Source organism: Maylandia zebra, linkage group LG20 (assembly GCF_041146795.1).
Source record: "Maylandia zebra isolate NMK-2024a linkage group LG20, Mzebra_GT3a, whole genome shotgun sequence".
Lineage (NCBI taxonomy): Eukaryota > Metazoa > Chordata > Actinopteri > Cichliformes > Cichlidae > Maylandia > Maylandia zebra.
In genome coordinates this window covers 4,742,377-4,764,442 of record NC_135186.1, presented here as the reverse complement: position 1 = coordinate 4,764,442, position 22,066 = coordinate 4,742,377, and the positions used below count along the sequence as shown (strand labels likewise).

The window sequence follows — 22,066 nt, the reverse complement described above, 5'->3', positions numbered from 1 at the left end:
TATCTCCATATTAATTTTCTCCTCACTTTTGCACTCATTCTCTCTGTCCCCCCCCCACCTCTCTCTCTCTTCTTTTTAATAGTTCTGTTTATCGTTATTTATCTATTTCTATCGTCCGATAACGATATAAATCACAAAAATGTAACATTTTCTGTAAATTCTGTGAATCTCGGGCAGCTCGACTTGCGTGAAGTGTTTCCAGCTGCGCATCGTGTAGCTGGAGTCGAGTGTTTTAACCGATGCATGAAACGATACATTTTTAGACATAAGTTGTAAAGGCCACCGTTTTCTTTGTGAGTATTTATTACACGGCGTGCTGCGGGGAAAAGCCTGTTCTAACGTTTGAGTCTAAGGTTTATTTTTTAGCACCTGGCCGCTCTTTTCTACTTCTCATCCGTAAATAATCTGCTCTTTCACGTGATTCAGTTTATTTTGAAAAGTCTCAACAGGATCTTGAGCTTTATTGCGAAAGGTTTATGTGGAACATAAACAGGCGGACACGTGATGGTTTTACCGTCATTGTTGCTAACGACAACGCATAAAAACAGGCGCTTGTCCGTCCGTAGTGTGGTTATATTAAATATAAGAGAAAGAGAGAACTTTAAGAAATTAATATAGCCACTACAGTGACCGTCAAAACGATGAAAAAATATTGCTGTAAACAGTTTATTTTGCGACACCACAAAACAAACAATAGCGTAAAATGAAACGATAGACGTTTTTATATGGTCATCCGATATATATTGTTATATCGAGCAGCCTTAGGTCCATTTGTCTTTTCTTCCTGTACTACTGCTTGGACAATAGCACAAGTGATAGACAGATTAAACTGTTTCACTGAGGGTTAAACAGAACGCACAAGCAGGGAAGAGTGAGGTAGAGACAGACGGACGGACGGACGGATGGAGGTAGGGTGAGGCCTAGTTAACTCTCCCCGGTCCTGTGTGGCTAATTACTTTGTGTGCTGTCGGAGAACAGCCGCGGCTCACTGAGTACATTCACACTGCACCACTGGCCTCTCTCACACACGCGCACACAAATTAGCAGACATATTCACACAAACAAACCCAGATTCAATCCGCATAGATGAGTATGCATGCAGACCGCCAGCTTGAAAAATGGAACAAACACATGAACACTCAGCCCCCCCAATCTTGCCACAACACACACACACTATATACACCCCCACAGTCTCCCAGAGCTGCACCACACAGCGCCTGGCCGCTCTGCTTCCTGCTTATTTCCCCCTCCTGCCCCTCACCAACCCCTCTCTGCCTCTCTCTCTCTCATGCACACACAAGCGCACACACCCTGCTGCCGCACCGCCGGCCCATTATCGATCCCCCGCCTCTCCCCGCGCCACATAAATAATCGACAAGCAATTACCCGCCCACTCCCGCTGCCCCTGGCTTTGTTTGGGAGGCGCAGGGGCCAGCGCTTTGGGGGGGAGGGAGGAAGAGCTGGCGTGCAGGCGTGCAACTCCACAGTGGTAGCCAAGAGGTTATTGGATCCTCAGTTTAGCCATGTATGTGGAAATGCACACGCTCACACCAACTCTGCAGCACACAGGAAAAGCCAAATATGAGATCAGATCTCGCTGAGGAAGGTGGGGGTGCTATACAGTGCTGTGCTGATGCAAACTGGCAGGTGATTAACTCCAACTCTTATGGTATGAAGTTATATACATGTGCCAGGTGGATGCAGGTGTTAGGGTTTCTTTTTTCCTAATAATGAATAATGCCGGTATTTGCTTCAACAGCTACAGCTGGTTACGGCAGCGCTGATGTTTTTACCTGTCGGTATAATGTGCGTCCCGATGCTGCGGCAGGCCCTGCTTGCGTCTCTGGCTGGATGAAGAAGAGCTTCCCGCCGAGGGCAGGTGAGCTTCTAAGGCCACTGGATTCCTCACCGCCGCAGCCAGCGCTTCCTGGCGAGCTCGCAGCATGTCTGCATTACGGAGCAAAGGGGCAAAACAGGGGAAAGCACGGCAGGAGGAAAAGAAATGAGATGATAGTGTTGATGTGACAAAGATGGGATAAATATGAAAGAAAAGATGGATCAGAAAAGAAAGAGGATGTAAAGGGAGACAGGGTGATGAAGTTTAGCATCCAGTTGTATTTTACTGAACATTTGTAAAAACACAATTCAACTAATTATACATTTAGCTGCTGATATTTGGCTTTTAATATGTGATACAAGTTATTAGAACAAAAAACAGAAGTGGCACATGCTCTCAAAAGTTATTTATTATCCTGTAGTGATGGATTTAAGGGTCAAGTATGCAGGCAGCTTATAAAAACACCCAATAAGTCATTAAGAACTCCACTCGGCCTCATTCCATCTTTACACTGAAATGATGGATTTTCTTATCCATTCATCTACATATACAGATATCCACACAGAGTTTAAAGCCATGTGTCTTGCTTTGGAACTGAGCTGACCCCATTTAAGTGAATGAAAAGTAAAATTTCTGCTATTATTTTTTCTGATATTTATTTTAAAAAAAGCCTGCTGTGCAAAAAGCAGCACAGTATGTGCAGAGTGTTTTTACCCCTCACAACCACCACCACCGTGCCTTCTCCCTCCATCTCTACCTGCCCTCTCCCCTGCACCTTATGCCCTCCACCTCTTGCCTCATTCCATCTCTTTCTTCTCTTATCCCCCTCTCCCTCTCTTTCTTTTCCTCCCTCTCCCCGATTCTCTCTCGCCCTCGAAGGAGAAGAGGACTCATCATTATCAAGCCAGGCCAGGCCACACCAGGAGACATGGCTTCTAATGAGAGAAAAATCCATCCTGCTCTCTCTCCTCCCTCTCACTCTCTGCCTCAATCTATCCATCCCCCCAACCCTCCCCCAACTTTTTTTTTTTTTTTTTTTAATTAGACAGATCCCTCGGGAGCTAGGGGCCATTTCCGCCGCCGGTACGGGTGTGATGTGTGTTTCTGTGTGTCTGCGTGATTTAGGTGCTTACGTGTATGTGCCCGGCTGTGTGTGTGTGTGTACACGCGTGTGTGCGTGTGTTGAAGCAGTTGAGCGGGCGCCGAGGTGGGGGGGTGAAGCGACAGATATTAATGCGGCCTAGCTCCGGTGTATCGATCTGTTTGCTGCGCCAGGCCGCGAGGGACTCTGCTGGCGGCAGACAAGGGTGTGTGTGTGTGTGTAAATGGGGGGGAGGAGGATAGGGAGGGTTGTGAGAGATAAGGGAAGGATCAGAGGGAACTGAAGCCCCAAAGCGCACACACATACACACACACACACACACACACACACACACACACACACACTCTGTTGAGCACTTGCATACAAGGTGCAGTGAAGACAGGGTAGGATAGTTGACCTCTATAAGTTTCCTTTGGTCGCAGTCCCACCTCCACCAATTATTTTGTATGTCTGGCTCAGTTAAAGGGTTTACTTTAGCAGTTTTGTTAGTCTTTAGGAGCACCAAGCACCCAACTGAGAAAGAATGGTCACAATAAAAGCTGCAGAGACAAACAATCTCACCATGCTGGAGACCAAGGAGCAAACACACCAACTTTTAGTTGATGTTTAAAATAACAGTTTGGCTGAGGCAGATGACACTGAGCCATAAATGTTTCCAGGGGATTCTGAAAAGTTAAGAGGCCATGAAACACTTGCCGTTCATTAAAGTTCATTAAATTACTAATGTTCTAAGTATTTGTTATTTATTTATTTACTGATGAGCAGCAGACCAGCGTTTTGGTTTCACTGTCATGTTTTCATTTCTAAATGCGACATACGTCCTAACATTAATAAATTTCCAGACACATTGTTTGTGTTTTTGAGATCCTACACTTCCCATCATGCTTCTCATTAGACTTTTAAAGGAGTCCAGCCAGCCGGACATTTATTTTTAAAATATGAAAATCAATCTTAAAACCCCCAAATATGATTTCCCAAAAGTAACTAAGACCTTGAATTTGACAGGTGTAACAGGTGATATACTCCCTTAAATCGACACAGTACAAGCCTTATGACCTTTGCTTCTCCGTCTATTATTTCTTCCTGTTATTCTCTACATGTTCACTCCATGGAAACGATGCATCACTTCAATATTGGGTCCATATTTTCTCTCTCCCTCCCTCTCTCTTGAATTCTCTTTCATGTGAACTGAGAGCAGCATGGTCACCTGGGGCTCTAACCCTCTCTTTTTCTCTTTGTGTGTGTGTGTGTGTGTGTGTGTGTGTGTGTGTGTGTGTGTGTGTGTGTGTGTGTGTGTGTGTGTGTGTGTGTGTGTGGGGGGGGACAGATTAGGTGCTCGGACTCAGAATGTTCCCCTCTAAAACTCTTGTCTCATGTTGCAGCTGCTGGCACACAAGAGGAGAGCCCCTCTGACTACAAATTAGAGTCCTAATTGCAGATGGACACACACACACACACACACCTCTTTCTTTGCATGAGTTATTTTGGGAAGTCCCAGTTTGTCATTCGGACCCATTCCACTTATCCCTCTTTTGTGCCATCCCATTTTTCTCCCCACCACCATTCCGGGAGTTGGGCCTAAATCCCCTCAGTTAAGCCGGGCTTTCCTCAGCACGAGAATACAGGGGAGCGCTGCGCTGATGCAGCTTGGCCGGCCCCGTGATGGATTTGGTGGACTGGCAGGTACACAAAAGCCAGCATCTATCCGCTAAAGCGCACCATACACCAGAAAATTAAGCATCTTTTCAGGAAGAAGCATTTATCAGCATTTAGCCAGTATCATAGGCTTATGCAGCTGTAAATATGCGGCATGTGTGCTCATGCTGAACGTCCTCGTCCTTTGACCAAACGCACTGCTTGATTTTTTCACTTTTTTGGGATGGTGCTAGAGGTGTTACGCACAGCTCCACATTTCGACGCTGACTGAACTCCAAGAGACAAAACAGGAGAAGACGCCCCCCCATCCCACCCCTCCTTTCACTTTCATCTGGATCTCTACCCCCACCTCTCATTTTCTTTTCTCTCTTCTTTACTCTCCTTTCATCATATGAAGAGGGAGGGAAAGTCCTCCTGGCCATTTCTACATCCCTTCCTCCCCTCCACCTCCACCCCCAATTTCAACCCTCCACCCCCCCCCCACCCCCACCCCTCACACCCACACCCCCAATCACTTCTTTTGGTACTCTTCTTTTGCCCATCAGGTCCAGAGAGAGAGCCTCTCACACAACACGTTGCAACTACACATTTGCGTGCACACACATCTAGACGCATGCAAGGAGACTTGCTCTTCACCCCCACCTCTCCATGCACGCACACTTTCATTTTCTGTGCCCCACACTTCAAACACATGAAAGGATGCTCTGCGGGGACCAAGGCTAAAGGGAGAGTTGGCGGTAAGGAAAAAGGAGGAGGAAGAGGGGAGGTGGTATAAAAGCAAGCATGAGAGGCAAATGTATAGGAGAGATGAGGGGCCCCGGGGGGGTGGGGGTGGCGTAGGTGGTTAAAGAAGAGGGTCATGGGGGCCTCATTGGAGACCAGGTCAATGTCAAGGGGCTCGCTCTCGCTGAAGTGATTCACATCGGCCTCTCAAGAGACAAAACAGCCATCCCTCTGTCCTACATCCTAAACTGTTCACAGTGTGGTTCCTAACAAGCGCCACCTGTTAATTGGAGAAAGGGAGGATGTGGAAGCAGTGTTGTGTTTGGCAAATAAACCTGTAAACAGCCAGTGGATTTATAGAGAAATATGGAAGGGTGGCTGTCAGCACTAGCAAAGCCTGCACTGCCCGTGGCTCCTCAGCCACTGACAGCATCTAACACATATAAACAGGAGTGTGCTATGTCACAAGGAAATTATCTTTAAGTGATGGGTTCATTTAGTGTGTGGCAACTGTAACTTGTTTTATATTTCTTCCTCGAGGAGAAGTTATTTATTTGTTCTTCCCTCATTTGTGTTCCTTCTTCATTTCCTCTCCATAGATATAAATTTTTTCCCCTCTTTACCCGTGCCTCTTCTTCTCTGCACAAATGCTGGTCGCATAAAGAAAGCATATTTGCAGAATAAAGGATAATGTGGAAACTATCAAATGATTTGGAATGTGGAAATGAAGAAAAGGAAGCGAGTATGTCAGCATCGCGCCAGAGCGCCTGCCTCAAAACCGACAGAGCTTCTGGGAAAGGAAGCCGGTGATCAGACTTAGCCCAGGGCCATAAAACCCCCAGAATTTTGCCTCTAAACTCTGGGGGGGGCAATTAAAGCTTTTATAGGCTTCGCCCCTAGATTTGCAACCGGCAATTAAAAATCATTACTAATCAAATAAAAATAAAAGCTGCTCAAACTACAATTTGGCCCAAGCACTGATTGGATTTATACTACTGCAAGAAAGACTCGTGTAAAAAAAAAAAAAAAAAAAAAAAAAGGACACTGGTCGGAGTCAATGTTACATCCTGTAGAAAAAATGTGAGAAAAATATTAACATTTCACGCTCAGCGACAAGAACAAGAAGCCAGCTTATCAATCTGTAACAACTTTTCTCATTTTCTCTCCTCCCCGCCCATCAAACTCCAGTTTCCTCAAGATAAAACTGGGGAATTTTATGTCTATAGAAACTCAGTGAATATGTGACACACTAGAGGTTTCCTGGGTGAGACTTAGAGGGTTGGCAGGCAGCCAATGAGAGCTCCTGGATCAATCATGGCGTTGATGCATGTGAAGGCTTGTGGGTGTTGTTAACAACGGAGAGTCGGGGTGGTCAGAAATCACCCTGAGTGACACTTTGACACTGGGTGGGCAAGCACCGCAAATAGAAATGTCAGCCGTCTCAGTGGCCGGGGTTTCACAATGGCAGCGGCGTGGCACGGTGCTACATGGTAGTGTGAACACAGAGCTGTACTCCAGGGTTACCAGGTAGCACTGCACCTCAGTGACTTAGCGACAGGTGATGGAGGAGGGTTATTTTGTTTTGTTTCTTAAAAGATGCTTGAATTAAAGTGAACAAAAAGAAACCTCTAGATCTTTTATGTAAGAATTTCTAAATATATATTACTATTAAGAATTTAAAAATCTGTGGAGTGGGGAAAGATTAGAAATAGCAAGACAGAGCTTTGTGTACTGACCGTGACCGGGCAGACCCATGCTGCTTGCTAGCTGGTAGAGGCGTTGCTGCTGCTCCTCGTAGGACCCTTGCTCGCTGAGCGCTGACATCATGCGCCTGTAATGTTCCTCAGGGCTCATGTGGCCGTGGCTGCCGCCTGCCTCCACCCCTGGGCTCTGGGAGTTTTCTGCAGAAAGGAGGGGAGGGATTAGCGATTGTCAGTAGCAAACTGATCGGGAAATTTCTTTTAACTTGATCTCCAGGCTCTGAAGCTCTCCCCATAAATTTCTATCACCTCAGTGGCACACGAGATATTTATAGGAAGAACAGTCCACATTCATTTGCATGTCACGATTGTGCAGAGCACGCCACAAGCAAGAGGTTGCATGAAATGTAATACTGTTAGCAGCCTCAAAGCATTAGTGGCTCTAAATGGTAACCAGAGGTCACAGATTTGTGAAATTTTGCAGTTCAACAGCTAAAAAGCCGATTCAACATCAGACACATGAAGCACTGTGCTTTAACATTACTGCGAACTTTATTGTCAGATAAGAAATAGTGATTCAAACTTTTTCTAGTTAAGATTTGATTTCAGTTCTTAAAGGTACTAGACCCTTTGAGAAATACCTAAATATTAAGCATTTTTTGGTCATATTTTCTCATTTTACCTAATAAAACAAGTATAAGTTTTATGCATATGTTAAATATGAGTCAGAACATGTGCTTTCAAAGATCATGAAGGTCCAGTGGACTGGAAGCCTCTTCACATGAAGCTACATGCGTAGAGCCATGCATTGTTAATGTTCAGAGCCTGACCCCATCATGAACTCACAATTTCTCTTACACAAAGCGCATCAGTAGCTCCGGTAACACTGCAGTGATGAAACTTACTGTATATAATGCAGAAAACTCAACAGTACAAAACAACTCTCAGCTTCGACCACTGTTAGTGTGGGTACGTGTGTGTGTGTAACACCTCTCTGTTGTGTTTAGGGTGTTGCGAAGACAATGCGGTGTATGATGTCTATCTAGCCGTCAGTCCCCCATACTTAATCTCCCTGCCTTTGACCTCCCTCTTCCCCCTCCCTGTCAATAGTAACATGATCTAAGGTAAGAACGGAGGGGGATATAGGAAGGTGGTTAGGGAGTTAGAAAAGGGAGACAGAGGATGAGGTGGAGGAGGGAGAAGCAGAGGAAAGAAGCAGGGGTTATTTTTACCACCCTCCTCCTTATTGAAACCTGAGTCTGGCCCCGGGCAGGCGAGCAGGAGTGGCGCTGAGGAGCGGAGGTGGGGTGGAGGTGGTGAGGGAGGAAGCGAACACGCAAGCATCTCTGTCTCCACCGACAAGCTCCAGCTAATCCACCCAAGGTCCTCGAGTGTTTGTGTGTGCGTCCGTGTGTGCGTGCGCAACTAGTCTGTGCCTGTCTAAAGTTTTCCTGCTCTCTAAACACAGCAGGGGGTGCCGACTTTGCAACTGAAAGAAAAACAGACATCATTTACACAGTGGTATCCAATCTCTCTGGCTCCATCCACACACTACCCTCACAGTCTGTCTCTTTTAGTCTGTTCTCCACCTGCATTAGTCATTAAAGGATCTCTTGTGTCACCACACTTGGAGGCAAAAAGATGTAACTTAGCATAGATAACACACAAATACTAACCCACGTACAGGTGCCGCGTCAGGCTTTGGGTGTGGACGGAGCTCAAGGTTAAGACACAGGATCAGCAATGTTTTGACAAGGCTTAAATGCACTTTTCTGGACAGCTGGCTGCACACACACACACACACACACACACACACACACACACACACACACACACACACACACACACACACACACACACACACACACACACACACACACACAGAAACAGAGTCTGCTTTATCAGTTTCTCTTGTTTCAGTTTCAGTTTGTGCATGTACAGCAGAGGAAGAATGTATGTATGTATATATGCAAAGCATATACAGAGATTGTGTTTTTAAAACCAGAAACCTAACCATACACACTGTGAGAGGCACAAAAACACAAACTCAAAACACACAAACCTCCATTTGCCTTAAAAGGAAACCGAGCCAGAATACACAAACACACACACACTATTCTCAACCAATAACAAACCCATGCATCTTTCAGAGGCAGGGTTGTGTCTAAGTAAGACGATAATGGCCACGAATGAGTGCTTCTGTACACAGAGAAAGAGGAAAGAGGCTCCAGGCAGGACTGCAGTCGGTCAAAGGTCACCTGGTGGCCAAAGGTCAAAACAGGGATCACGCCGAGCTCGACACAGCTCAGTCTTACATCCGAATCACACACAACTGCTTTCACTCATCTAAATTTTAATCCATACTTTAACCCTCAGAAAGAAGATTTTATTAGTTTGTCAAATAAGAAGTGCAGTGTATGCACAGCGCTTGTGAGTCTGCAAAGATAAGATGTGTGGTGAGCTGCCCTTGGGTTTTGCCTGCTGTATAATGCATCAGTCAGGAAGTCTTCGTCAGGAGCCCAGAGGGACAGACTCGGTGGCCGTGCCAGCTCCACGCCGGGCGCCTGGTTTCACACCACACGAGGGAGATATGAATAATAGAGGACAGCGCCCGGATTGCAGCACTACAGAGGAGCACCGTCTTACCAAGGTGTGCCTTGTCAAGGTCCGTCATTTACGCTGTGCTAATTTCACCTAGAGAGCAAATGCTTATGCTCATATGAGTGTGTCTGCCTGAGGATATTACTGTACACATGTGTTTGTTTGGAAGATGACAGACGGGACAGGCGCCCATGCCCTCAAATCACAGTTTTCATTCATTTTTTGTGGAACACACACATATATAGAGGTGATCAATGTTTGATCTTTTTCAGGGCTAAAAATGAAACTCCTAAATGGTTTTCATTTATTGATATTAAATCACTTTGTAAGTAAGAACTTTGTTTTTTATTTAACTATTTATTCGTTTTTGGTGGCACCCTCTAATGTGTGCATATGTAGGAAGAAAGGGGAACGAGATAGCTGCTTCTACATGCTCCTATCTCAACCAGGAGCATGTGACACACTGAGATCTGGCACATCGTTTGCTCTGTGGGCCTCTGTGACCTGTAGTCACCCATAACACCTTTCTCTGCAGGGATGTTTGCATGTATATTTGGAGAAACATGATTTGGGGTCAACATTCTGACATTCACCAGCGGCCGAGTCAACTTCCATCTTTTCTCTTTAGTCATTCTGTCTTTTTTCCCTCAAACAGTTTCACACATCTGTAACATCACAACACACAAATACACTGCCTACCTTTGGGGGATACACTGCGTAACTTCTTGCTTTCAGAGGGACACTCGCTGCTGCTGTTGGGAGAGAAGCTTCTCCTCTTGCCTAGAAGGTCATCTGTAAACACACACGGAAACCAATCAGAAACAAAAACCAGAGTAAAGACTCAATATTGTGTCTCTACAAGTGTGCATGGTGGCTGCTTTGGAAATGGTAGAAGAGAGAGAGAAGTGCGAGTGAAAAATAACCAAGGAGGAGGAGAGAAAGATGAAAAACAGAATGAGTGAAACAAGGCACGGGCGTCTGGAGAGGTGCATATTCTGTCAGAGAAAAGAGAGGCCCTGCACTGCCGTGGATGACGGATCTGCCCCCCTTAGTCACGTGTTTGTTTGTCTATCTAAAGCAGGGAGGGGGGCTCTGTCTCTCTGTGCCATAATCTCTTTCCAACAGTCTGTCCTCAAGTGTTATCACCATCCTTCCTCTCTCTTTCTTCCTTTTTTCCAGATGTTGAAGCAAAACCCTCTGACTGAACTAAAGTGCACGAGATCCTCTCAGAAATACCGCTCAGCTGACATCATGTCTGCCTCACGTGTTTTTATTTTAATTTTCGTTTTTGTACCTCTACAACAACTTTTGGTGACCTCCCATAAACCCTCATGTCTCTTCATTTCTCCATCCCCTTCCTTCTCTCGTTAGTGTCATTTGGGTGTGTTTGAACCTCAGGAGCATCTCACTCTCACATTAACACCTCTCTGGCTCCTCTTCTTCCTCCCTGTTGTCCCCACCCCTGCCACTAGAGCTGCTCCCCCCCCCACCCCTTACCTCTCCTCCCCTCTCATCTCTCTCTTCCTTCCTTTCCCATCCCATCACCTCCCACCCCCCCGCCACCTCCCCTACAAACACACCTCAAATCAATACAGGCCTTATCAGAGAAGGAGGAGATGCAGAGCACATCGCACGCAGCGCCGGCAGGAAGGAAAGAGGCGTTTGTCATTGCGCTCTCTCTCTCTCTCTTTATTTCTACTTCATGCATCTCTGATTTTTCTCCAACTCTGTTTCTTCCTCCACACAGACAGCCAAACCCATCGCAGTGACTTCTTCTTCCCTTCGTTCCACTTTCTCTCTTTCCCATCTCAATGCATAGTTTTCAGGGTGAGGCGAGTTCCCCCCCCTCCCTCAAGGAGAATGGTTCATCTCTCTCTCTCTGCTTTTTCAGCAAAGCAATTTTTCATCATTTGCACAGCAGGTGTAAACAGTGCGGAGAAAGAACGAACACAGAGTAGAAATAAAACACGTCGTCATCATCATCGCAACACCCACGCAAATATAGTTAGCTCCGCCTCTTTCCTGTGTCCAGCATTAATATTGCTGGTGGTACGTGAGAGTAAAGCTGATATGGTGTCTGAGCTCTGACCTTTAACCTATTAGCCAAACTTGTGCCTGTTCCTGTCTGCAAGGGGAAACAGAGGAGGGAAAAAAAAACGGATTTAGACAGGACTCTGAGGACTTTGCTGTGCTGCTAAAGGAGTGCCGGTGTTGATGAGAGGGCGAGCGAGCAAGCGGGAAAGGATGAGAGGGAGGAGGTTCACTAATGATCCGGTGTTTGATGTTACCTCTCAGGTCCTGAGGAGATCCACTCCCTATACCATCCAAAAGAAACAGCAGGAGGAGGCGGGGGGCACAGGGAGTAACGCTAATGGACAAGTGCATGCATACACACAAACTGGATGCTTTTTACCATTTCTACTTTTTCTCCAATCTCTTTTATGATCTCTCTTTCCGTTTTTCTTTCTCGTTTTCAAATCTCGCTTGGTACTTTTCTTTCACTGGTCCTTTCAGGTGAAAAAAAAACGAAGGTCTCCATCTATCCTATTAGTGAAATATTAACAAAGAGAGAGAGAACCCCCATTAGTTAAAGCCCCTCTTCTACCAAACACACACGCGCTTAGACCCACACCCACAGCCTCTCATGATCAAACACACTTGAGTCGTCTCTTGAGCCGACCTCACTCAAGACACTGCGTCTCCTGAGCGAGTGCCCGAGGGCCCGAGATTTGAGGGCGGAAAGCTTTTAAAGCCAATTAAATGGGGCTTCTTAGAGCACCGGCGCTCCCTTTTAATGCCAAACCCTGAGCTCTGCTAGCATCTATACTAACCCTTTTACTCCCACTAACACAGCTTACAGTCAAGTTTGCTACCTTAGGCCTTTCCCTATCACCTGCTTGTTAATATTGCTAAGGAATTAGTGGTCGTGGAGTCAAGAGTTTTAGTCCGCCTTCAAGGCTGCTATTTTAACTGTCAAAATACAGCAATTATTAAGTGCAGACAGCGTTTGCTTCTAATGATATAACCCCATGTTTTAGCTTTTCTTGGTCAACAGACAATCTGCAGTCTTGCCTTTTTTTCAGACGTGTATGTGAACACACCATGTTCCAGCCTCTTCCTCAGTTCCTCCTTGCTAGTTAACCACCTCCTTATCTGCTGTTCCTCCCACTGAGAGAAAAGATAGATGAGAGCTGAGGGATAGAAAGAGAAAGAGGAAACAGCAGGACCTAAACGACTTCTCTTTCATGTGACACCAGCAGGGCGAATCATCAGCCAGGAGAACGTTCCCCTTCCTCTCCTACTCTTTTTTTTTTTTTTACCCCTCTTCTTCCTCAAACTTTAGCCCTCCTCCTCTCTTCTCTCCATCCTGTGGAGCGCGTTGACAGCTCAGACAGCCAGACTCCTTAATTCCTCTCTTACTCCGTTAATCTGTCATCTTTATCAGGCCGAGGAAGGGGAGGGGGAGGCGGCTGAGTGGAGGGAGCAGCTTGGGGGGGTGGGGTGACAGGCGGGGACGTGGGGTGGGCCGCCAGCCGCAGCCCCCCGATCAATCTCCACATTACAGCTGACAGAATGGTGCTAATAACTTATTGATCCCTCCTCCGTGCGCCGGGGCCTCCGCCGGCCCTGAAAGCCCTGGCATTGATTGGCTTACGGGCCGATGCAGCTGGGAAAGGGCGGTGTGGTGGTGGTGGGGGTGTATGAGAGAGGGTTGGGGGTGGTTGATGGAGTTGGCACGAGTGGAGGATGCACCACAACAACATGTGCAAATGTTCACCAATAGGAAAACTGCCACAAAAAGTGCTCGTCTTTCTTATATGATGGAAGAAACTGAAAGACGGACAAACAGAGCCAGAAAAAAATCCCAAAAGGAATGGAACAAAAAAAACCCCCAAAAATCTGACCTTAAAATGAAAATCTGTGAGTGTGATATTTTCAAGAGATCATAATTATGTAACCAAATAAAACCAAAAGTAGGTTTTGTCTTTGTCGTCCTCACTGCCTTCAGCCGGATACAGTCAGTCCCTTCTCGTAGGAATCCTCTGAACAGATGGCGTTACACGAGAAGTTTCCATCAGCAGTACCAGTGGTTTGTTTATAATGTCGGTTATGACAACCACTGTGACTACTATGACAGTCACCCAGAAAAAAGTTTTTTAAAATTACTAATATGTAGGCATCGGTACACCTCACTAGGTTGAGTAGGCTACCCATCTAGCAAAAGACCACTGCTTTGTTGTCTACTCTATTTCCCAAAATAACGGCTACAAAACTAATCTGACAACTGTCTGTCCTAATTCTATGGAAATACCATTTATTTTTGAATTTCCTTTTAAAAAGTCAAAAGAAAAAAAACATGAAAGAAGTAACTAATTAGAATTAAAAATAAGTTTGATTAATAAATAAAATACTTCATCATCCTGAATCAAGAAACACAACATATAAAAGAAAGGGAAAAAAACCATCAAGAAACATTTATATATAATATTGCATAAGTAGATTAAATATCTGAAAAAAAAATCTGTAAATGGAAAATTTCTCAATTAAACTTTTCCAATAAGGTTGTTCTGAATCCAAAAATGATGTCTAATATCTTCTGTCAGTCTTAAATGTATTGCTTTCTTTGTCAGATCTTTCCGTCTTCCCAGCATTCATCCGTCTTCTTCTGCTTACAGAGACTGTTCCTAGGCAACAGTTCATGCCCAAATATGCAAGCTAATATTCCCATTCAAACAACGCGCAATTCGCAGGTTATTAAAGGCAATTAAAGATTTAAAAGTGCCAAGAAATATTTCTGTGACGCACAACTCGACCGACTGCTGATTCTGCTCAAGTGTAACTTTGCACAAGTACAAGCAGAAAAGAAAGAAACAATACAACTACAGAAACTACAGGGTTTCTTTTAAGCGCCCAGGCATGAAGGACAAAACTATTTTCACTATTAATTCAACTATTTATTTTGTCATCTTGAATTTCACATCTTGACAGAACCATCAGCATGTCTGTTTGAGAAACCATGAGAAAGCGTTTTGTTATGGCAGTGCAATTACATCCCTGTTAAGCTGTGGGATGTTTTAAAATATTTACTATCCACATTTCCCCTTTTTAGCCGCTGTATGACAGAGCTAATATAAGCACACATCCTGGAATGTTTACTTTGGGGGCAGAATTGCCTTTCTATGCTAATCATGTAATAACTAGCTGGTAATACTTTAGAAGCAATCAGTTTGAAAGAAAAAGGCCTTGCACAAACACGCTGGGCTGCAGATTCACACGCAAGCAAACATTTAAAACCAGGCCTTTCGAAACCGCACACGGAAAGGTGCGCATGCACAAACACACACAAAAATGTGCTCAAGCCCCAAACCGCTGCTGCAACCCCCAACCACACACACGCCGACAGGCTGTAACTGCTTTTGAGAGCCTGAGTGTTGGGAGCAAAGAGAGAGAGGAAGAGAGAGAGAGCGGCGGCCCAAAAACACCTTATCTGCCTGTTTGAGTCTCCGGTCTGACCGCAGAGCCACGGTTTACAGTCTCCACAGGCAGCCAGACTCTCAGCATCGGCGCCCCTGCCCCTCCTGCCTCCTACCCCTCCTTCCCCTCCACCCTCCTCTCCGCCTCTAACAGAGCCTCTGAATAGCCAGTGGCTGGGGATTGAGAGAGCAAAGCAGGGGAGGGACGGATGGAGATGGGAAGAGAAGGGAGGGAGGCAACCTTCCTGTCTGTCTCTCAGATTTAATTAACGGCCCACTCCGGCACAGAGACGACCCGGCAAGCCTGCTTCCCTTTCCTCCTGACCCACACACACACACGCACGCACACACACAAACACACACACGGAGCAGTCCGCCGCCATAGTTGCTGCTTACCCTCCCTTGATACCACTACCGCACTCATTCATCTCATTTTCTTCTGGCTCCCTATTTCCAAATGTTTCCTCCATCACAGCATCTCCGTCTCTCGCTGCTGCAGACTTTTTCTTCACCTCCTCCTGGCTGCCTTTCTCCCTTCTTTCCCTCCACTGTTCACTGGTACACATTAAACACCTCTGGAGGAGTCGAACAGCAGAGGTGACTGATGCAACAGCATAAACACATAAACACAAGCATTTATGCTGCGCCAATCCCAAAGCCAAATAATCCACTGCTTTAAAACTTCATGTACATTTCACCCACCTAAGTATGTGGACGCAAATTCGAACTTGAGTTGATATTGCGTAGGCACGCAGATGTATAACTACATGTTATTTGTGTGTAATTGTGTGTTTGAGAACGAGTGTGTGTCTAATTTCACTGGCAGACAGAATTAGAGCCAGTGGCTGATCGGATTGGACTTGTTTACAGACACGAAGCGAGCCGCTTAGGCAGCCTGTTAAATCTCCCTTTAATGCTCAAGCGGACAGATTTTAGGGTCTTGGACCCCCTACGTGTAGGCCACACTGTGCGCGCACCATCCCCCATTGCTGCCCCACACCCACCTCCATCCCCTCTTGTCTTCCCCCATTAGGAAAATCATTCATGGCTCTGATTTCTCCATTAAGTTTAACAGCTGATTAGACTGGTGTATTGGTGGAAATCTGTCCCAAACAGGGACCCAAAGACACCGGCTGAGCTGGCTGTTTAGCAATCTAATACTCTCCCCACCTTGCACCCACTCTACCTCATATCGCAGGCACCGTATGGACAATTAATCTGGTAGACAGAGTATATGAGCACACGGAGAGACAGTATGGAAGTGTTGGGTCTGGGGTGATTATGCCACTTGCTGTGCCTCCTACTAATGGGATAAGAAGGGACAGGGGTTGAACTCCGGGTAACAGCAAAGCAAAGGTATGGTCTTTACTGATAAAAAAGGCACCCAATTATTTAATTAAGGGTAACTGCATTTATTTAAAAGTGTTTGGATTATCTGATAGAAGTTTATAATCCAGGGTTATTCATGTGTCATGATCAATATTTTCACCTGCAGGCAAAAAATCAAAAAAAAGAAAAAAAAATTAGCAGGGATAAGAAAAAATAAAACTCTTGAGATTAATTAGTTCAACATGAAAGGCCTTCCAACTGTTTTAAGTCTTCAACAACCCTAAAATTATAGTTAGTGAACTTCTTATATTACTGTGATAATGTGAAGATTTTGCAAGTGTACCATCAAAAACTACATAAACATACTTGTACGCCACTAAAGTTAAGTGCAACTTACAAAATGTGAGCGAAACATACAGTACAATGGACTTGTTTCTAAACAGTGACTTACACAGAGGCTTTCTGAACACCCATATGTCTTTGATGGCTGCACAATATCCTCATACAGTCTACTTGACAAATAGCTGTGATTAAATGTGGTCTGTGTTCTGTGTTTAAGCTGGAAGCAAAGCTCTTAGCTTAGCACATGCACACCATGGTTCCTCTGCTCACATGAAACTGGATTAATGGCAAACAAAGCTATTTATTCAGAGGTAATTTAAAACAGGGGGTTTAGCCAAAAAAAAAAATAAATCCTGGAGTGCGGCAGAGAATGTGGGAAGAACATTAAGTAATCAACATGAGCGACCTTTAGGAATTACTAATACGCTTATGTTAAATTCCCTCAATCACATAAATTACAGTAAATTAAATGGTTAATGGAACGTTTACATGTGTTTTAGGAGGTGTAAAGGGGCATGTATCATCTGCCTACATGCAAAGGAAGAAAGAGAAAGACAAATGTAAGAAAGAGAAAGAAAGAAGCCACCTTACATTTTGCATACATTACAAATGCGTACTGTTAAAACACATACACACACACACACACAGGCATCATCATGATCCTACCTGTGTGTCCAGTACTGGTGCTGTGGTCAGAGGCGGACTGGCCTTCGGGCATGCCGTGCTGTCTGGTGTGGTGCAGGTTGGAGATAATTGTAGAGAGGTCAGTGTCACGACTGCAACACACAAAATACACACACACAAACACACATAGAGGAAAGAGAGCACAATTAAAAGTAATGAACAAAAGAAATGAACTAGTAGTAAACCCAAATCAGTGTGTAAGCAGCAGCATTCAGCATTCATACTGTTTCACATAAGACTTACCACCGAAATCCTCCATACAGACAGACCTGCGCTCTATAAAATGCACATCTTCACACAGACTCAGCAGCAACAAGTGGCTGTCCTGTCAACTGGCTCTTAGCTCTGAGGTGTGTAATACACTCTGACAGACTACCGCATCCAGCACTTTCAGGTCTCATCCCTACTCATCTTCCACACTAAGATGTATTAATGAACATATTCACAACCCATAAGCAGTTTAACAGCTTAAAACCCGCTCTAATAATATGCAAAGACAGGTAAAGAATAGTTAAGATAAATAAACGATTCGATCGCGCTTGGGAGTGGTTTTATTTAATAAGAATGTATAAAATCCTCAAGTATAAGCCACCATTGATTGCGCTAACAATTAAAAAAAGGAGCTGCAAGTCTTCTCTAGTCTTGTGCCTACACTAATGTTAAGTTCCTCACTTGATTAAAAAAAAAAAAAATAGAAAGAAAATTATTATTCACAAGAATTTCTCAAACACCCTGTCCTGCCCTTCAGCACCCAGAGGAGGAGCAGGAGGAGGGTTAACAGATTAGACCCAGATTTGGTTGGAGCCGCTCTGTCCTTTCAAATTCTCCACCAGCTGCCTTTCTAAACTCCCCACACCAGCGGACCCACACAACTGTGTCATGGAGGCATTTCATTTGCAATCTGATTACCATCCTGATCGCATTAAATGGCATAATGATGGGAAATAGGCGCTTAGCGTTTGAGGGTAGCGTGGCCGCGCGGTGTGTGGAGTGTAGTCAGTGTAATGGCAAACAGCTTGTGCGGCAGGAGAGGTACAGGGCTGAGTGTGTTTTTTAGTTACAGTCTACATATCTTCTGTCATAGTTATGCGATATACCTGCTGCACACAGCTGTCCCAAAGCCCATGAGGATTTAGAGATTTTTGCACATACATGCTGTGTTGTTTTCACAGTAACCCTAACACGTCATTTCACAGCATCAGCAACCTCTCGTGTGAGCAGCAATCTCATTTACAGCCTTAACTGGCAACTTTATTGAAAGCAGAAACATCTATGAAGGGGGTCTGGTATGACACGGCAAGCACAGTTTATGGGACAGAGGCGGTGAATGGTTCTTAGCTGCCACCACTATGACGAGGCCACACTGTTTGCGGCTGCTGGATTTGGGTTTTTACAGTCCCATGATTACAGGCTCCTTCTGTAATGTCAGGCTGTCGGTCGCCAAGCTGTTTTCCACACGCTAACAGAAAAGATGAAGGGTAGTGCTGAGGACCTCATGCTGGCCCTGCTGGCCTCACCAGTCACCTCTCAGGCACAGAGAACCAATGACTCAGAAAATAGTCGCAGACAAAACAGTCACCATCGGTTGCTAAGCAAGGAGACGCTTGATTGGTCTGTGACTGCAAACTTTTTACACTAATGACAGACTTCTTTTTTAGAGTGCAACTTACTAAAATTGGTAGCTCTAAGCGTCTGTGAGGGCAATGATTCTCTTCAAAAACGAAAATGAGGTCCAAAGAAGGTTTTTTAAAGGTCATTATTGTGCGTTTGTGTCACCCACTGACTCCAAACCATGCCATCCGTGCACAATGCAGTTAGATGCTCTACTGTGGGAAGCTGCAGCCAAATCCATCAATCAGTTAGCTGCATTATAACACCACCCTCTGTCCATCATTTAAAGTGATCGTGATAATGCCATCGTGAACTTCTCAGAGAGGTGACGGGGTTATTATCCCATGGTGAAGTGGCCGCTCAAAGCCATGCACGGCAAGGACATTGTTAGTTGGGTAATTAGCGCACTTCTCCTGAGCCGTCCCGCCTCAGCTCGGGCTAATGAGGGCCTAGCCTTATCCCCACCCACCTATGCCCTCCCTCAGCCCCCTCCTTCGCTCAGTCTGCGAGCGGAGGCAAGGTCACTCTCAAGCCGTGGAAGACGGAGAGGGGGGCTGGGGATGCTGTTTAAAACCCAGTCACCTGAGTCAGCGCTCCCTAAGGAGCTCCTAAGGCCAGGGTTAGCTGGGAAGGACGGAGGCCTTGGAAACGATGGAGGGAGGGGGTTATATAGCGGTTGTTGAGCCCGATTGCTAAGAAGGACATGAGCCAACTTCTCATCACCCACGTGCACCAGAGACAGTCACCTCCTGCTTATCTCTAAACTGGTCAGTAGTGTTCCTTTGTTACTGGACACAGTGAACCAGACACTGGGTTAGCCAGAGTGTGTCATTAATTAAATACCACTATCTTCTAACATTGATTATGACAGTTTTATGTCATCAGTAAACTTCCACAAAGGCTGAATTTAAATTTCAATACAATCCATCTCCAGCTATGATACTTATTTTTTTTAGCCTGTATAAAGCAGAACATTGCAGTTCTCAGAGTAACCACTTGAGGCTGGCTTCAAAAGTGAGTCACTCTCATGTGAAACTGTTAAATAAAAAGCATTTAAAGCCATGTTCAGTAGTTTTGGGCTCCATAGTTTTCCTTTTCATATGCATTTTCATAAAAAAAAAAAAAGGATGCTGGTAAAGCTCAAAGTTAGGGGAACGGGTTCCACCTTTGTGCTTTTTGGAACATTTTTAATGTCTAAAGTATCTGACAAATAAGATCTGCTGTGTGGTGCAACACATAACATATTGGAAAATGCATTATTTAGCATTATTATTATTTAGCAGATAACTTTGTATGTGCATTATAGTATATACCATGGGTCGGCAACCCTAGGCACGCGTGCCAACTGTGGCACGCGAAGGGTTAACTGATGGCACGACCATAGCTGGACTGGCCATCGGGCATACCGGGCATTTGCTCGGTGGCCCGGTGACTTTTTTTTTCTTTGTAACGGTATAAACAATGAAAGGTGTTGGATTGGCCAGATGCTGGTCGGTGTGTAAAAATAACTCAGTTGTTTGGTGGTGGCTATGGCGGAGCTTCCACAGATTCAGTAACATTAGCAAGTGGTGGAGGCCAGCAGGTGGATGAGGGAAAGGGGAGGCAGGAGGGGAGGCAGGAGGAGAGACCCGAGGCGGCCGCCGGTCCGAGTGTCAGGTGAACTGAACTTCAGTTAAGAATTTATGACCTGCAGTCTATCTGGGTCAGATATAAACCAAGTTTAGGTGGAGTTTATTCTCATTGTGCTGACTTTTTACAATCAGTTACAGTAACTCGTACTGCGTACTAGCTAGCATGACGGAGTTTCTATACAGCTGGGTGGGTGCTATGATGTTACTGATAGTGAACTTTATTTTATTCATAAGGTCAGCTAGTAGAGTTCCTATCGTCCCGTAAAAAGACGGAATCGTCCCGTATTGAGAGAAAATATTACTCGTTTCGTGTTGAGGTGAAAAGGAGCATAGTTTGTCTCGTACTTCAGCTAGAATGGAAAAAGACACAAAGCTGGAGTTATTCTGTGTCTTTACGCTGCACAGCTGCCTCTTCTTCTCTCATTCTCTCCCCTCCATCTCCTGTTGCTACTTCAATCATGAAACTGATCAATGATCAGCTGATCGGCTCTCTTGTTTATTTATCGCCCACTTTGCGCCAGAAAGAGGAAACCGCCGGATGTCGCGCTAAACAACAGCAGCGCGTTTAAGCTTGATCAGCTGTTGTTAGAATGTATTTAATATTACTTTCTAGTATCAGCTGATGTTTGCTGGAGCCACAGCTGTAAAGCTGCTGGTCATGATGTCAGTTTGGTTATCTGGTGAGAGGGAAACATGAAGAGGAAACCAGGAGATGTCCTTACTGAATCATCAGAGCTGAACAGGTGATGGAGAAACAGGTTTACCTTTTAGGTGACATGAATGAGTTGAAGGGAAGTTATGAACTGTTTCTGAGAGACAAATAACACCAGGATCCTTTTCTAAGTAGCTGACAGCTGGTAACTGTGCAGGGGCGGGTTTTGCCAGGGGGGCAGGTAGGGCACTAACAGGGAGAGGGGGGCACAAAGAAATACTTTCTTATTCTCATTTAAAATGTCTGTTATTAAATAATTATCTGAAGCTTACAACCAAAGTTTTTATCTGACGTAAAATGTTAGAAATCATACATATAACATCGAAGCAGCTGGAATCCACAGCTGTGCGTGTTCATGGAGCTGCATTTTCACCTGCTGGACATCACTACCTGACAAGTTTAACTGTCTTCAGAACATTGCAGAGGCCTTATTGACAGTATTTGACTCTACATATCTGTGTGAGTGGATTTTCTCTCACATGAGTCCTCAGGCAGCTGTCTGAATGCTGGACACTCTGAGACCTGTGTCTCTGAGTGGGAGACCAGAGATCACATTAACATGTGTGTCTCTGTATTAACAGACATGCCATATTGGCCCAGTTTATTGTTCTTATCATTGTTGTGAGGAGACCATAAATAGCATTTGCATTTTCTGTTGTACAGT

General features: G+C 45.1%; 1 protein-coding gene across 5 annotated transcripts in view; it reads right to left on the bottom strand.

Annotated features, from left to right (window-relative positions):
- Positions 1–22,066, bottom strand: part of samd11 (sterile alpha motif domain containing 11) — a 50,245-nt gene that overhangs the window by 8,316 nt on the left and 19,863 nt on the right. For 4 of the 5 annotated variants that reach the window (XM_076878024.1, XM_076878022.1, XM_076878023.1 and 1 more), the window contains exons 4-8: positions 17,431–17,540; positions 10,479–10,496; positions 10,319–10,411; positions 7,055–7,219; positions 1,794–1,947 (exon numbers count right to left, since the gene is read on the bottom strand). In XM_076878024.1, coding sequence (XP_076734139.1) covers positions 1,794–1,947; positions 7,055–7,219; positions 10,319–10,411; positions 10,479–10,496; positions 17,431–17,540 — 540 coding nt within the window. The remainder of the gene's footprint in view (positions 1–1,793; positions 1,948–7,054; positions 7,220–10,318; positions 10,412–10,478; positions 10,497–17,430; positions 17,541–22,066) is intronic. The other variant, XM_004554210.5, reaches the window with a different exon arrangement.